The 16138-nt window shown below is 39.7% G+C and overlaps 2 protein-coding genes across 2 annotated transcripts; one reads left to right on the plus strand and one right to left on the minus strand.

Annotated features, from left to right (window-relative positions):
- Nucleotides 1-265: 265 nt before the first annotated feature.
- Nucleotides 266-7158, plus strand: LOC106675089 (cathepsin Z). The gene is made up of 6 exons (XM_014408946.2): nt 266-528; nt 3097-3260; nt 3401-3580; nt 3990-4140; nt 6024-6186; nt 6382-7158. Exons 1-6 carry the CDS (start codon nt 401-403, stop codon nt 6505-6507), a joined length of 912 nt encoding a protein of 303 aa, XP_014264432.1. The 5' UTR covers nt 266-400; the 3' UTR covers nt 6508-7158.
- Nucleotides 7159-8706: 1548 nt separating this feature from the next.
- Nucleotides 8707-15347, minus strand: nelfcd (negative elongation factor complex member C/D). Its single transcript, XM_004545020.3, has 15 exons — nt 15132-15347; nt 13502-13614; nt 13308-13417; nt 13098-13207; nt 12902-13009; nt 11876-12028; nt 11606-11736; nt 11320-11485; nt 11095-11229; nt 10873-11012; nt 10006-10120; nt 9825-9920; nt 9580-9720; nt 9165-9294; nt 8707-9051 (listed from the first exon to the last, which is right to left on the minus strand). Exons 1-15 carry the CDS (start codon nt 15186-15188, stop codon nt 9017-9019), a joined length of 1740 nt encoding a protein of 579 aa, XP_004545077.1. The 5' UTR covers nt 15189-15347; the 3' UTR covers nt 8707-9016.
- Between the last annotated feature and the right edge of the window lie 791 nt (nt 15348-16138).

Genomic DNA, 16138 nt, shown 5'->3' on the forward strand with positions numbered 1-16138 from the left:
CTTTTGTGTATGCTGGCAGCCTTTCTGCACTCCTTACTGTCTTAAGAATTGTAAAAACGAATCTTATATGTTTAATTTCATCTTATCTTGTCACATTGCTTAATAATTCTTCTCTTGTAGTTTAGGATAGTTTTTCACTGTCATTACAACATTATTAAAACTGAGCTGCACAGACAGTGCGACACTAAGAGCATTCTCACACATGCCACAACATGACTTGTGATTTCCTTGTAAATCACGTGGGCTTTCGTAGTTGGGGTCATGTGACTAGTATCGGCACCGGTTAATCTTTACTGCATGCATCCACCCAACTCACTCTCAGGTTATTTATGCAGCGGACTAAAACTCTAGAAGTGAGTATCTTCTGGTCCCGTAACTAAAGCACTGCTCGGTGTCAGAGATGGCTCTCAAAGCCGCGGTTCTTGTGCTTTTTTCGGCCGTGCTGTCTGAGGTGTCGGCTGGAGTATTTTTTAAGCAGAAGGAGCCGTGCTATGTCCCCTCACCGAAGAGAGGCGGCTTTGGACTGCGGTAAGTTCAACAAAAGCTTATGTCGCTTTTTTACATAAAGCATAGCAAGTAGTTTAAACTATAAAGAGAAGCGGGTTTAAGTATCTAAGTAACTAACCGAGGCTCGCGACAGCCGTCTGTTAGCTAAACTGGCTATTGTAAATAACCTTAACTAAGAGGTTATTTATTCTTTAATAGATTTATATGAATAAATAATTCAATATAAAAGAATTAAATAAGCCGTACACAGATGTACTGGAAGTCAAAATCAGACCGTTTAAATCCCTTGTTTTATTTGCTTTGTTTTTGGAATGTGTAACAAAAGAAAAAAACCTGTTTTCTCGGTCGGTACAAGTCACGGGATTTGGCGGATCCGTTTTTGCGGAAGTTCCCTGCAGCTCAACCATCAGCCCCCAAAGACTCATTTAGATTCAAAAACAGCTGCTAAACAGCCAGGAGTTCAGAAATAACAACGTGTCGTTCCCAAATCTCCGTCAGAACAAATATTAAATACAAGGCGTCTTTATGTGCAATCTGCGCTTCTATGTGAAATAAAAACAATAAAATTGAGAGCTATTTAGTTTGAACTTGAACTGATTTGTGCCATATTTCTGAAACCAGTGCAAAAATAGATATTCAGTATGTTAAAGAAGGATTTGCAGTGCTTTGCAAACTCTCAAACTTCCCCTCGGGTCTTTATATTTTGCTTCCAAGGAGCCAGACTTGCCTTTTAATTTTTTTAATGTGATCTTTAAAGTAGTTCTTCAGGCTCTCTAAAGGTCTTCGCAGCTTTTCTTTGGACATTGTCTGTTTTTTCTCTCCTTTTTAGTCTAGTCATTGTATCTGACCTGACCAAGGGATTAACCAGTGTTGTGTCTACAAATAAAGAACCATTTTTCCTAGCATAAGTACAATTATTTGTTCCAATTTCTTCTGTTAAATCTATGAAACACACAGTGAGAGATATAAAATAGTATTTTTTTTTTCTTCAACAAGCTGTGCTATTGGCTGGAAAGTTGGCATATGACAGCATGTAGTGTAGGGCTGCCACGATTAGTCGACTAGTCACGATTACATCGACTATTAAAATCGTCGACGACTAATTTAATAGTCGACGCCTCATTTGAAGCTTTGTAAGATCACAAAAGACGCAGGAATAAGTAGTAGAATTTAAGAGTGTAATAACGGACTGAAACAGAAGATGGCAGTACTAGATGTAGAAGGATGCCAGCTGCCGTTAAACCCCGAAGAAGAAGCTGTGTCCCAGAATTCATACCACAGCCCAGCACGGCCGTGCTCAGTTTCCAACAATGGCGGCAGCTAGTTAGTTTTAATGTTACTCTTATTATTCTTTCTGGGTCACACAATCAACGTTTAACATATTTTCAGGCGAGAATGTAGCTGTGTAAACTTCAAAAGCGCTCCGACGTTTTCAGAGACGTCTGTTATCCACTAGCTCGATAGCTAGCCGGGGGCAAGGCTCACTAGAGCCTGTGAGAGCACCGGACTCCCGGCAAATCGTTTTCAAACCCACCGCCGTCTTTCGCTACTCAGGTTAAACATGATATTTGAGTCACTTAGATAACTTTTTTTTATTGTTTGGCTTTTTTTCAGTATTTTATTTGTTCCTGAGTAAATCGGTTTGGCTGAGATTAAAGTTATAGTTTTTACACAGTTGAATAAACGTCAAGCAGACAGCTGATTATCAGAAGTGTGAGATGCTGGAGAATATACTCCGGTGTCCTGTTATATTTTAGATAGCAAGGAGTTTATTAAACTCCACCGAGACAATCTGCTGATTTCAATAAAATTTAATAAACTATCATCTTGACTTTATTTTTAGTTAGGATATACCTTAAACACTTAAAGCTGTAAGCTAATGATAGTTATATAAGAGCACATGCATGCTGGTGCAATAAGCTGTAGGTTTTACGTCCAATGACTAATCGCAAAAATAATCGGTGACTAGTCGACTATCAAAATAATCGTTTGTGGCAGCCCTAATGTAGTGTAGTGTGTCCTTAAAAATTAAGGAAACTGGAAAAATAGAGGAACAGTGAAAATGTTGCAGGGCTTAAAAAACTTTCTGCAGCAGATAAACAATGTCCTTAAAATAGTGAAAAAAAGACCTGAGACACAAGACCCGAAAGATAAGTTAGAACTGTGCAAACCCTGTTTTTGCTTAATATACTGTATTTCAATAAAGTACTGCACCAATTTCCCATTTTCTGAGCAAAATCTAAAGAAATGAGGGGTGGCTCAAGACTCATTTTGTATGTTACTGGTATTACATTTGTGTAATACCAGTAATATGTGTAATCTATATGGTATGGACTGACAGAGCACACGATATCTGTGTATTCTTCTCAATACTGCAGCTGTAATGTGAGGTTTTGCACATCAGACTAGTGAGAAGGACAATTCTTTTGCATCTTGTATCAAGACTTTAAAAGTTATTTTTTTAAAGAGAGGAACTGAAACAGAAGAGCAAGAAGATTTTCAAACAGACTTTATATGTTGTAGCGGGGACATCAAACTTAAACATCAGACTGATCCAGTAACTGTGTGCAATGACACGTATGTTCACAGGACCGCACCTCGTCCTCACGAGTATTTGAAGATTTCTGATCTGCCGAAGTCGTGGGACTGGAGGAACATCAATGGCACCAACTACGTCAGCACTACTCGCAACCAGCACATTCCCCAGTACTGTGGGTCCTGCTGGGCACATGGCAGCACCAGTGCGATGGCAGGTATGACTCAGCAAAGCTTAACTATGTCACATTGTACATGACTGTGACACAGGTGTGCTTTCACTTCTTCTTTCCATAGAAGGGACATTGATGAACAGAAAGTAATGGCTGCTACTTATTTCTTATTTGCATTAAATCAGATCGAATCAACATTAAGCGGAAAGGAGCGTGGCCATCTGCCTACCTGTCTGTCCAGAATGTGATCGACTGCGGTGATGCCGGCTCGTGCCACGGAGGAGACCACACTGGGGTTTGGGAATATGCTAACAATCACGGGATCCCAGATGAGACCTGTAATAACTACCAGGCTAAAGACCAGGGTAAGACTTTCACAGTGTACACAGTGACCAGAGTGATGATCATATGCTTCAACATCATATGTTTACTCAGTGCTAATCTAAGAGGCCCTGTTTTGGCTCAGGACACTCCTGCAAGATAGATGAATGCTGTTCTGATAACCTAGGGGAATATGATTATTGACGTTAAAAGGTTTTTACACAGTGTAGGCTAAAATGCACAGGATTTACTGTATTTCACCACATGTGCAAGAGTAGACAGACTCTTTCAAATATGCAACAACTAAGATTAGTAAATATATTTAAAGGACTTCATCAGAATTTGTTAGAAGAAAATACATTTGTGTTTTTAAGGTCAAAATGTTCCCCTGGCTGGCTGCTGCATGTCCCTGTGAGGCTGAGCCATGTATGTTCTGTTTCTCTCTCTCTAAAGATTGCAATAAATTCAACCAATGTGGCACCTGCACCACTTTTGGAGTGTGCAATATTGTGAGTAACTACACCCTGTGGAAGGTGGGAGATTACGGATCCGTCAGTGGGAGAGAGAAGATGATGGCAGAGATTTACGCGCATGGGCCGATCAGGTTTGCAGCTTTTTCATACGTTTATAAAATAGTCCATTCTGGTTGCTTTGTTTTACTTGATAATTCAATCTTAATAATAAAGCAGATATCCCAAACCAACATAGGACACTAGTTAGAATCCTGATTTCCACCCTAAACCTTTTCCTGTCATTCCATACTTTCCTTTCTAATAATTGCTAAAAAGGCAAAAAGAAATCTCTAAAAAATAATTTTGTTCTAGCAAAGTGAATTTTAAAATATTTATAACAATGTAGATTTGAAAAAAGCTATGCAGTACTACAAATTTTGGTATCTGTCCAATACCAAGTAACTAGAAGTGCAGTATTGCCACTACTGTTACCGATTCTTTCAAACTATAAAGGCAGCTTATGTAGGGGAGAGCAGTGTGTCATGATTTATGAGAAAAATTGTCATCGATATACAAATTCTGTAAACATGAAATCGCTGATTTAATAATTAATTTGTTCTTTGGGCCAACTTTCATTTGTTTAAATGTGGTACAGGCTATAAATAAGTAGACCTGACAGTCGAGACAAAAAGTACATGTTTGAGGTATCATTTTTTCAATTCCCAAAAATATATATATTTAAAACAATGAAGCGGGCTACATATTGAATGGATCATAACACACAAGTATTGATCTGATAGCAACACTAGCACCGGTATCTATAAAAATTAATATTTGGATCGATCCACCTGCAGATTTTTAAAAGAATCAAAAGTATGACTCATGTGACATTTCTCCCTTTCAAGGTTTGGTTCCATTATCCACTCAGTTTCCAGTCAACAAAATGTACTCACATTTTGTTAAAAATACAGTATATGAATGTGATGACAATAAGCACATGATGCACGAGAGTTTGTAGTGTGATCGGGTACTAAATATGGTGCAGCTAGAATACTCCTACTTCCTCTTGTCTCGTTTCTGTTAGTTGAAATCTGAGGTGTGAAGCTGTTGGAGCTACATAAAGATTATACTGAAACCGTTTGTCTCTGGGTTGAGCTTCAGTAGGACAGAAGTGTAGTTTTATATACCGCCTTCAATTGCAGTGAAAGTGAATTGTCATTTGTGGCATTATAGGCACATGTCAAACTTAAACCTCAGAGGGCAAATCCTCATTATTTGCAGATTATAAAGTTATTGCAATGACAGATGAGAGTATTTGTAGTTCTTAGGTTTTAATAAGCATCCAATTTTATTGACATTTCCCAGTCATTGAGTTGTCATGTTGAGATTTTTGGAAATGTGTAAAAACCCAATGAAAGGCATAGTGTTTCGCTTTTACACAAGGATTTTTGTGAGCAAAGTATATATTTGTGCTTCACTTACTGAATTGTGTGATGGCAGCTAGTTGAGTTTTTGTTGAAGGTTTGATTGTAAGAGTGGGCCTTGTATTATTTATTACTAGCAAATGTACCAATATATACGATTGTGGGAATCGCATAAAATAGTTGAATGCGAAATATAGATATAGTTTCATCAAGGTCGGTCTGCTCGTCTAGGGGGTGATGGGGAACGTACTGTACATACATAAGCTACAATCATTATAGTGTGATGTCAGTAAAGTGTATTTGCCTGTCCCTGGCAGTTTGACAACCCTGACCCATTTTGACTCTGTTTAGAAGGTGGTGGGTTGAGCAGCTTTTGTAGTTTCTTTGAATCATGTTTCTGTCTTGGAAATAAATGTTTATTAAATTAAATCTGCAGTCAAGAAGATCTGTGGTTTAAAGTAGCTTCTCTAGGCTTCATCATTTCAGCATCCGATCATCTGCTGCTGAAATGTTGTCAGTGCAGCAGAGCATTAAACTCATCAGTGACTGCTGCAACTTTTAAGCAGAAAGAGGAAGTAACCTGTGGTATTTAATGATTTTTAATTTCTTAGCTGCGGGATTATGGCCACAGATAAGCTGGATGCGTACACTGGAGGTCTCTACTCTGAGTACCAGGAGGAGGCCTTCATCAACCACATCGTGTCAGTGGCAGGATGGGGAGTGGAAGACGATGTCGAATACTGGATCGTACGCAACTCCTGGGGAGAGCCATGGGTGAGTCGATGCCAGATAGCTAATGAAATGTCCTCTCGTTGCTGTTTAATTTGCAGCCGGTTTTATCAAATCAAATGCATTTTCGCGGTCACAAATACAAGAATATTATTTCATTTGAGAAAGAAATCCTGTATCTGATTTCTTAAAAGAATGACTTTCTTATTTAAGTCTTGGCTTCTTTATTTTTGCCTTCAGGGTGAAAAGGGCTGGCTCAGGATCGTGACCAGTGCCTACAAGGGAGGAAGTGGCAGTAAGTACAACCTGGCAGTAGAGGAGGACTGCATGTACGGAGACCCAATCGTACCCAAGGACTACCTCTAGAGGAGCCCAGTGTCAGATTGTGGGCAGACACTCCGATGCCTTCCAAAGAAAAGCTTTTTGTGTTTTAATGTTAAGAAGGGAATAAGTTCAGGTTTTTCTTTTTTTAAACCTAAATCATTATCAGGGTCTTCCAGCTGAATATCAAACTGTTTATGCCGATTCAAACTGTCTGATTACCACAGAGAGGTGTGCAGGCTGTTTTACAGATTTAAACTTTTAAAGGGTTTTATCAGAAAGAAGAATGATGCAAGTTTTTGTTCTGCAGAAAAATTCAGGCCATGCAACAGTCATCACAGTAAATAAAGAGGGTTTTTTGTAACCTACAGTATTGCGACAGCATAGGAAAGCTTTTAGTTTTAATTTGTAAATTCACAGTGATTCAGCCAAAGAACACAACTATCACACTTTCTGCTGCACTGCTCTGATGCCGAATGTTTGCAGTGTGTGGCGTTACTGCTACTGACAATGTTGCACTACACAGGGATGAATGCAAAAACTGAAATAAACATACTTTGTGTGCCTTTGTGTGCAGTTTGAGTCAAATATAGATTCTTGTAATTTGCCATTTGTTTTATGATGAACACTTTGAACCCAAAATATTTCATTGTGACAATTTGTTTTCAAACTGTACCAATAAACACTTCATCTGTCCTTTGAGTTAGAATGTTTTATAGAAACCTCTCAGGCTTTTCTATTTTACCATCCACTGTCTTTACTTTAATACACACGTCATTAATTGACGTCAGTCAGGTGGAGATGATTTCCTCCAATACACAGTGATGATCTTTGGAAGATGCAGTTTGCCCAGTACATTTCAGAGGCTTCTGAAGTTTACTGAAAGAAGCTTTTTGCAAAATAAGCAGTCTTCATACCAGCAGATACACAAAAGGAGAAAAGGCACAGAAAGGTAAAAACAAGTTTTCTATTAGTTAATTCAAATCAGTTCCATTTTATTTGTATAGTATCGAATCACTGTCGCCTCACGGCCCTTTATACCATCACCTGATTGAGTTTTCTCGTTTACAGAGAAAGCCAAACAATCGGGTGATTCCTTATGAGGAAGCACGTGGCGACAGTGGGAAGGAAAAACTATCAGGTGGCTCGGCCTGGGTAAAGCTAGAGAGAGTGTAGGACCTGAGAGCAGAAATTAAAGTGAGTGGAAAATTCAGACTGAAAAGCAGATCTTGCATTTTCTATTAATGTGACAGACCTGCAAAGAATGAACTACATACCAACTGTAAATCAAGAGCCTGTGCAGGTGAAATGCACAGCCCGGTGAAGGCCTTTATCAGGAAGTTGCAGTTTCCTTCAAGCCATCTGAAGAGCAACATTCTTACACGCCAGCAGGGAAGATGTTGCTTCTCTTTGAACCCATGTTCATTTGTGAACACATTTTTAGTGATAAAGATTAACAGATACAGATCCTCTCTCAGTGGTGATTGCCTGTCTGCTGGTCTGCTGGTGTAGTCAGGTGTTTCAATACACCTGACTACACAGGTGCTGCTTCTCCTAAAGGAACACTTCCTCTACCATTTGTCATTGTTAGCCAATGGTAAGTATTTAGATAACTACAGAAGTGACATTTTTACAATTCTTAAGACAGTAAGGAGTGCAGAAAGGCTGTCAGCATACACAAAAGAAAAGAAAGGTAGAACTAAACAATATGTTTTAAAGAGGTCTAATTTGCATCGTTAAACAGTCATTGGTTCACTAGGACTTAGCAGGGGACCACTGATGCTAATGACCCCTAGCTTTAAAAAGAGGGAGAGGTCACAATACACCGAATGGGAAAAATAAAACAATGTATTTAAATGTCTTACACAACCAGCTTCAAAGGCTTTGGTGATGTATTTTTGAGATTGTGAGTTCACTACCTCCAGTACTGTTTGCCTTGCAATTAGTATTTTAAATTTCTTAAATCTGCATCTGAGAAATATCTCGTATCATTAAAAGACGAAAGAAAACTATGAAAATTATAAGAACTAACCTGAAATCGTCAAAGTCAGCCTGGAAACAAACCGAAAACAAAAACTTCAAATAAAAGTGGTGTGTAATCACCTGCTTCAATTAAATATGCGGCTTTTGAGGTTTACAGATCTCCATATTAAAACAAACTCTCATGCAAATAAAATGCATGAGAGGGAGCCGATTATATTTACGCAGTCCGAGACTGTATGAAAAACAAAAACAGAAACAAGCAACATTTTAAAGTTTATTTTAAAAGAGCTCAGACCAACATAAAATATAGAAAATCAAATATACAGGTAAAAAAAAGCAACGTTCAGCTGCATCGTCAGATAAATCTGGGTCATTACTTTCACACCACTCAGCCAGCTCAGCGACAGTCACATCTGCTTTCATGTTTCCTTAACAGAAACTAATTTCCACTTCACTTTGCCAAAATGAAAAATCCACCTCCAAGCTATGTGCTTCAGCCACAAGCACCTGCTTATCAGATAACAGATCTTCCACCTCCTTTACGTCTCCCTTTTTGGGTGTCAATTCCACATCAGTTGATCATGATGAAGTTTGACTTGCAGTGGGCTGAAAAACAATCACCCACGTTAGTGCTTCAGACGGATGAGAGCCCAAAGACTTCCTTTTATTTATTAAAGGAATAATAGACTTTCTATAAACTTTCCTTTCTCGCCACTTACCGATAAACTCAGCAACAGCGTCGTGTTCTCCATCTGTGCGGATCGTTCCTGCGATGCTGTCGTTCTCAAGGATCGGCAAGAAGAGTTGAACAAAGTCCGACGTATAGGGAGGCGCGATCACATCCAGCACCTTTAAGAGAAATATCTCACACTGAGCTCTGTTCACAAAGGTCTGATGTACTGAAACAGTGTCTTATTTCCACATTTACCAATTATAGAGCATCAACTTCAGGTGTTTTATGAAGATTCTAGATCAAATATACCAACTACTCGGGTAAAGACGTCACTATCCAATAACAGGAATGGAAACGGTGAACATTAATCTGTGCAAAGCTGAAATTGAACAAACAACAGGAGAACAGACCTGACAGGAAAGAGTGCACACATAAACCAGATTTCCATAAGCAGCTGTTACCTCAGTGACAAAATATCTAATGAGGGAGATATCTGTGTTGAGTTTCTCCAGACATTTGCGGATGTAGCTGACGACGGGCAGCACGTAGCCACGACTCAGCAGGTGAACCATTCGGTCCAGCAGAGTCTTCTTCAACTCCAACTGGAGGGGGAAATAAAACAAACACGCTGTCAGCTCAGAGCTACAACACACAGGCGTCTGTTAACAAGCTGGAATTAAAAGCATGCGAGGCACACAACGCCCACCTGCTCCATGACGTCCAGCTGAGAGTGCTCGGTCTCAAAGAGCTTGATGAGCAGCTGGAGGACCTGCGGGTGCAGCAGCTGGTGACATGTACAGATCTGTGCAGAGAAAATTTTAATGTTTGAACTTTAAGCTCCGCAAATTAAACACAATTTAATCTTTCATCTTGCAGCAGTGTCGCACCTCATCCAGTAAAGCTAAATGGACGGGGGTGTGGTCTGTTTGCAGCTGGAAGTACCGCGGCTCGGACACCGTCCAGTCCACCCACTTCAGAACTCCCATAGCAACCACTGGAAACCTGAACACACAGACAGTCAGTCAGTGTGGAAGTCTGGCTCTCAAACTCCGGTTTTACTTTAAGTACCAATATTTGAACCCTTCTGTACCGTATATACACACAATAGATTCTAATGGTATAAAACTAAATAATCATACATGTAAATAGATTTTTCATTTGCACATTTCTTCTGGTAAATCTTGGAAGCCCATCAGCTCGAGCTCGGCTGTATTCAGGCTTTGAATGATTAACTGAAGATCAACATATTAAAAATGCTGTTGCTTCAAGTTTCCCCTTTGTTTCTTCTTTAACACAATATACTTCCTACTCTTACTACAGACCTTACTCTACAACAATGAAAACATTATGACACACAAATCCGACTGTACGGGTTCTGCTTCAAAATATTGAACTGTTTTCAGTGCCTATGAAAATATCAAAATTAACTGCACAGTCTGGTAACATCACTAGATTTGTTGCTTCAGAAAGAAAAACAGAGGTGAAAGTAACTACGATGGTGCAGTGAGCACTGAAAGAGCTGTATTCTAATAAATAACCTTGTTCATTTTCACTGATTAAAAGTGCATCTTTTCCTGGTAAAACGATGCTTAACAACCATTGCAACATGTCTCAATAACCCTTACACTCCTTTACAAAGATTCACTGCATGATGGGGTTAAGATTAGTGTGTTAGATGATAGAAGAGTCGCATTAGATACGATGAAACCAACTAACCAATATTTCATATTTGAAAGCTCTTGTCAAACACTCACCTGATGCACTGGTACAAAGTGCCGAGCTCAGCAATCAGCTCTGTGGCTCCTTTGTTCTCATTGCAGCACAGGTTGTGCACGGTCTCAATAGCCTTAGAGGTTGACTTCAGCTCATCTTTATTAATGTTCACTCGCTTGTTCTGGAATTGGGATAAAATAAGCATATTTTCATTATTATATGATTTAAATTAACAATGCACACAGCATCATTGTTTTTTGTACCTTTTTCCAGGTCTCCACCACACTGGCAGCATAGGCTAAAATGTGGATGTATTTGTGTTTATGGTCTTGGTTGATCTTCGATCCAGGCTTGAAAAGCGACTGCATAAACAGGTCGAGAAAGGCTGGCACTCTGATCTAAAGACAAGACAGACAAGTGCTTAAATTCAGAGTGCTTTAGTTAGTAAACACTGGACATAAACAGCAGGAAGAATGTTCTGAACTCACCAGTTCGACAGGAGGAGGGTCCATGCTGCTAAACATCTTGAACAGAACTGTTATATCAGCAGGATTCAGGGCTCCTTTGGACAACATGGCGCCGAGAGCCTGGCAGGCTCGAGGGTAGGCTGCCGCTGTACCAAGCGCAAGGGTTATCTGACTGGCATCGTGACCTCTGCAATATAAACCACCTTTATTGCATCGTTTTTATTACTCAAGCTCATCCACAAAACTCTAATCTCACAGTTAATCACATTCGCTTGATCACTTTGACCACATCCGTTGACAACGTTACCTCTCATGTGCAGACTTTTGCACCTCCTGGCCGATCCTGCGGACAGCTGAACCTCCCTGTTCCTCCTGAGCAAGGATGGACATCATTGCCTGGGCAAAGAGGTAGGTGTGCTCGCCGTGACACACCATTTTCTGTTGGAAAGAGTCGGGCGCAGCTCATCAGAGACCATTACTTACAGCACTTTTAAAAAAGTGGCACATAGAGACAAAAAGATACATATTTTACAGATCTTTGATGGTTGACAGAACAGACATGCAAAGTAATCCTCACAGCAAATTCGGGCAGGTTCTTCTCCAGGTTTTCTTCTCCTCCGTCTAGCAGCGTGGCCAAAGATGTTCTCAACACCCGAGAGAAAACTTCCAGCTGTTGGCAGGCTGTGGACACGCTGGTGATCTCGCCCTGGTAACCTGCATCTGAAATGAGCTAAACAAACACAAACACAATACTGAAAAGAAGCAGTGACAGTCCAAGTCATCAAGCTGCAAAAATGTATCAAAAAAAGAAGAAAAATGATTCTATTAAGGTGAATTTTCATAATCGTGTGAATTACAATTACAACAATACACTTACTGACCATGTTTTTATGTGCACCTGTTTAGCTGCACATTAACAAAAATAACTAATGAGTCAAACCCATGCAGAGCCAGACTGATTTACTGGCAGGCCTACATTACCTTTTCTGCTGATCTATTGGTATTGGCATTAACTGTTGCATAGTTTGTCCACCAGAGGGCCCTCTGCAACTTCCCTGCTGCCAATACTTACATGGGATCTCACTAAAACAAAATCTAACTGATCTAAGAAGAGTTGGACAGAGCATATACAAATAAATAAAAAAAAAACTACACATAAAAAATAAAACACAGATAAATCTGTCTGTGTTTCATGTGTCTGAAAAAAATTAGATGCAAATGTCTCTGAATATCTGATTCTTAAATCGGTCATACAAATCATATCAGTCACATGGCAGATCAGTGTGTGTAGACATGATCAAGGCAACCTGCTGAAGATTAAACGAGCATCAGAATGAGAAAGAAAGTTGATATAAGTGACTTTGAACGTTGCACAGGATCAATGTGGACCAAAATCTGAGGAATTTTCCCAGCATGAAGAATTAAGGCAGTTCTGCTCCAAGCAAAGTGTCCCTAATAATGTGTCCAATGAGTGTAAACCACAATGACAGAACATCAGAAACAAATTTAAAGTTAAAATCTTTAACTTGACTCTTTCTATTGGTTAGTTTGTGTTCATGTCCAGCACCTGCTGCTCTTACTGTTTCCACAGCTACTACTATACCTTTACAGTGAAGTTGAGCATCAGGCAATCTGGGTGAGCCTCCGCCAGCTTATAGAAGAGATCTCTCCACGTTGTGTGCGCTATCATCTGCTCAAGCCAAGCAGGAGTCTAAAAGGGCAGGAGACTGGTTTCTCAAGGTTTCTCACCACTTTCATTTGTCATATATGTAATTACCCCGGGTGTTTAGAGATCTCACCTCTCCCTCAACGGTGAAGATGGAATCAGCTTTCTGGGGGTCAAAGTGTTTTATCAGAAGACTCTTGAGGTGATTTTCTACTCGTTCTTGGACCTGTGCAGGCTCCACACCTGAATAATTATATTACACATTAATGAAAAGCCATCAGTAAGACAAACTAAAAATAGCTTTCTGACACAACAACAGTAAGACGAGTAGTCTGACAGGTACCCATCTGGATGAGCCACTCAGCCAGCAGATTAACAGTCTGAGCCACGGCAGAGTAATTTTCAGAGAGAAGCTGGATGACATGTTCTGGAGAGCCACCTGCTTGAAAATACCTGCAGAAACAACATGGTTGTTAATCAATAAATGTCTTTTTAACAAAACTTATATTACATTTACATGAGAGTGCAGACACTTACGTTTTGAGGGTGCTGAAGATAGCAGGCTCCATGATGTAATCCCTGCTGGAGAATTTCTCCAGGCAAGCTTCCTGGATTTTCCCATCATTTTCTCCTTCACCGTAACCATCCTCCTGAAATACACAGTGATGCAGATGCTTCTAAAGTGATTCATCTATCTTGGGAATAATAAGTAATACTCTGGTTCTCATTTGCATATAGTGACATATTATGGTGTAGCTACAAGGTAGAGGAGAATCGACAGGTGCTATACAAGATGTTATTATTAGACTCTGAGCAGGTTTCCTAATAATCATCCAAGTTAAAAGACACGGATATGTAGACATCAGGTTTGTGCTTCAGTTCAGTAACTAAGCAGAAGTTTCGCTTAAAACACACAGCTCTAACAATTTGAGCTTATTTTCTTGTCTCTTCTAGTTGAATACAGGTCTATGTGACTATCACCTTATCCTGATTTACTACTGTTTGAAAAACATGCACACTAAAAACGGAACAAGGTGCCATATTGAAGGCAAACTTAACTTCTACAGTCATAGTTTATATATGAGGACATAATAAAAACCATCCGTTCCTAGAAGTGACAATCACCAGACACTGCACGATGCGTTATCACAATACTTCACTCACGATGTTGATTACACACACAGCTTCTTCTTCTTCAGGGTTTAATGGCAGCTGGCATCCTTGTACATGCAGTGCTACCATCTTCTATTTCAGTCCGTTATTACACTCTTAAATTCTACTACTTATTCTTGCGTCTTTTGGGATCTTACAAAGCTTCAAACAAGCATCGACTATTAAATCAGCCGTCGACGATCTTGATAGTTGACGTAATCGTGACTAGTCGACCAATCGTGGCAGCCCTAACTGGCAGTTTGCTGCTCTGGAGCATTCAGGTGTCTCTGTTCCCCAGAGAACCCATCCCATCAAATTCACCTCAAAGTCAGAGCATGCCATGCTCAGAAAAACTGCAAAAACCCAAGAACTACATCTCAGACTCTACAGACTTCAGTTATCATGTTAAAGGTTAAAGTTCGTGGTGGAGGGCTGATGATTTGGACTCGTTTTGCAGCCACAGGACCTGAGCGTCTTGTAAACATTGAGTCAACTATGAGCTCCTCGGTATACCAAAGTGTTCTAGAGTCAAATGGTCCAACAGCTAAAGCTTGGCCCAAAGTGGGTCAATTTTTATCATGTCCTGATTTACAAAACCTTAGAAATGACACAGGTGCGATTTCTCCTTTGTAACCACGACTGTGTGAACACTATCAAAACAGTCGATTCTGTTTTCTGTTGTTCCAAATCAGAGATAAAATATGTTTTATCAATTTATTTTATCAGATATTTTAGTCAGAAATAAAACAAACTTGAACCTATAGCGAGTTGATCACCAGTTTGTAACATGAACATGAAGCAGCTGTGTCGTTAGTTAGCCTGCAGCTGGCTAACAAAGCCAGAGTTTAGACTATACAATGCATCTTTAGAGTACCGGAAGCACTTGTCTCAGCACATCAGCTCTTGTATTAAAGATAACGAGGGTCTGACAATTAATCATCAGCTGCTGTGACTCCAGCGATGCTAATGCTGGCTAGCTAACCGAGAGCCAAACAGCAACAAGTCGCGATCTCACCATGCTACCCTCCGTGCCTTCCCAGTCTCCGGAACCGCTGTAATATTCCTCGTCCATGGTCACGGGGAAAGCAGGGACGTTGGTAACCGCTGCAATAACACACCTGTTGTATTTAAATCATGCACTGACTCGTTTAACTGCAGAAACCGGGCTGACAGTCAGCTTAGCCAGCAAGCTAACAACAACACAGGAGGAAAATGGCGAGGCTGTAGGCCACGCCCCATTCGTGGGATTTCTCCCTGAGTTTAGACTTTCAGGCTCAAACCGATTGGAGTTTCCTTTGTTTAGTACTTAAAATGGTAAACTTTTGCAAGGAAAACTGGAAAAGGGTGCAGTGATTTATTTAAACTTTAAAAACATAAATGGAAATAACAACATATAAGGGAAAAACTGAGTTTGTGCAATGCTAATGAACTCGAAAGCCACTATTTGGTACAATCACTGGAATCTCAGATGTCTTAGGCAAGCTTTCTCATAATTTTTTAAGTAGTCTTTAGGAATAGTTCTGCAGCCTTCTTGAAGTGCATGGTTCAGGGTTAAGTGGTTTAACAAACAAAAAAAACCCATTCCTTTGAAAATGGTCAGGTAAAAAGAAGACATTCAGAAAGCTTTGTGAAGTATTGCTCAAGAGCACTTAAAAGAAATAAAACAATAGAAACTCTGGCTTCTTGTAAACAAAATATAAAGAAATGAGGAGTGATTAAAATATTTGCATAGTACTGCATGTGACCAATTTATCTTCAGGTAGACCTTTGTAAAAACCAGAGGAATGTTTACTATTTACTTCTTACTAATATAAACTAAGTAGTTCATATAATTAGCACAACTGTTTAAGGCATTTCTGAAGGCACTAAAAGTCCACATATTACATTGTGCACATTATAACCGACAGCAGGACTGTCGAGTAAAATAGCATTAGACAAACAAAAATGATCTCTTAGATTAGTGAAAATATGTTACAGAAGGTGCAGATGGTAAAGCTTTACAGGATGTGAAAATAGTTTCTT

Source organism: Maylandia zebra, linkage group LG5 (genome assembly GCF_041146795.1).
Source record: "Maylandia zebra isolate NMK-2024a linkage group LG5, Mzebra_GT3a, whole genome shotgun sequence".
Classification (NCBI taxonomy): Eukaryota; Metazoa; Chordata; class Actinopteri; order Cichliformes; family Cichlidae; genus Maylandia; species Maylandia zebra.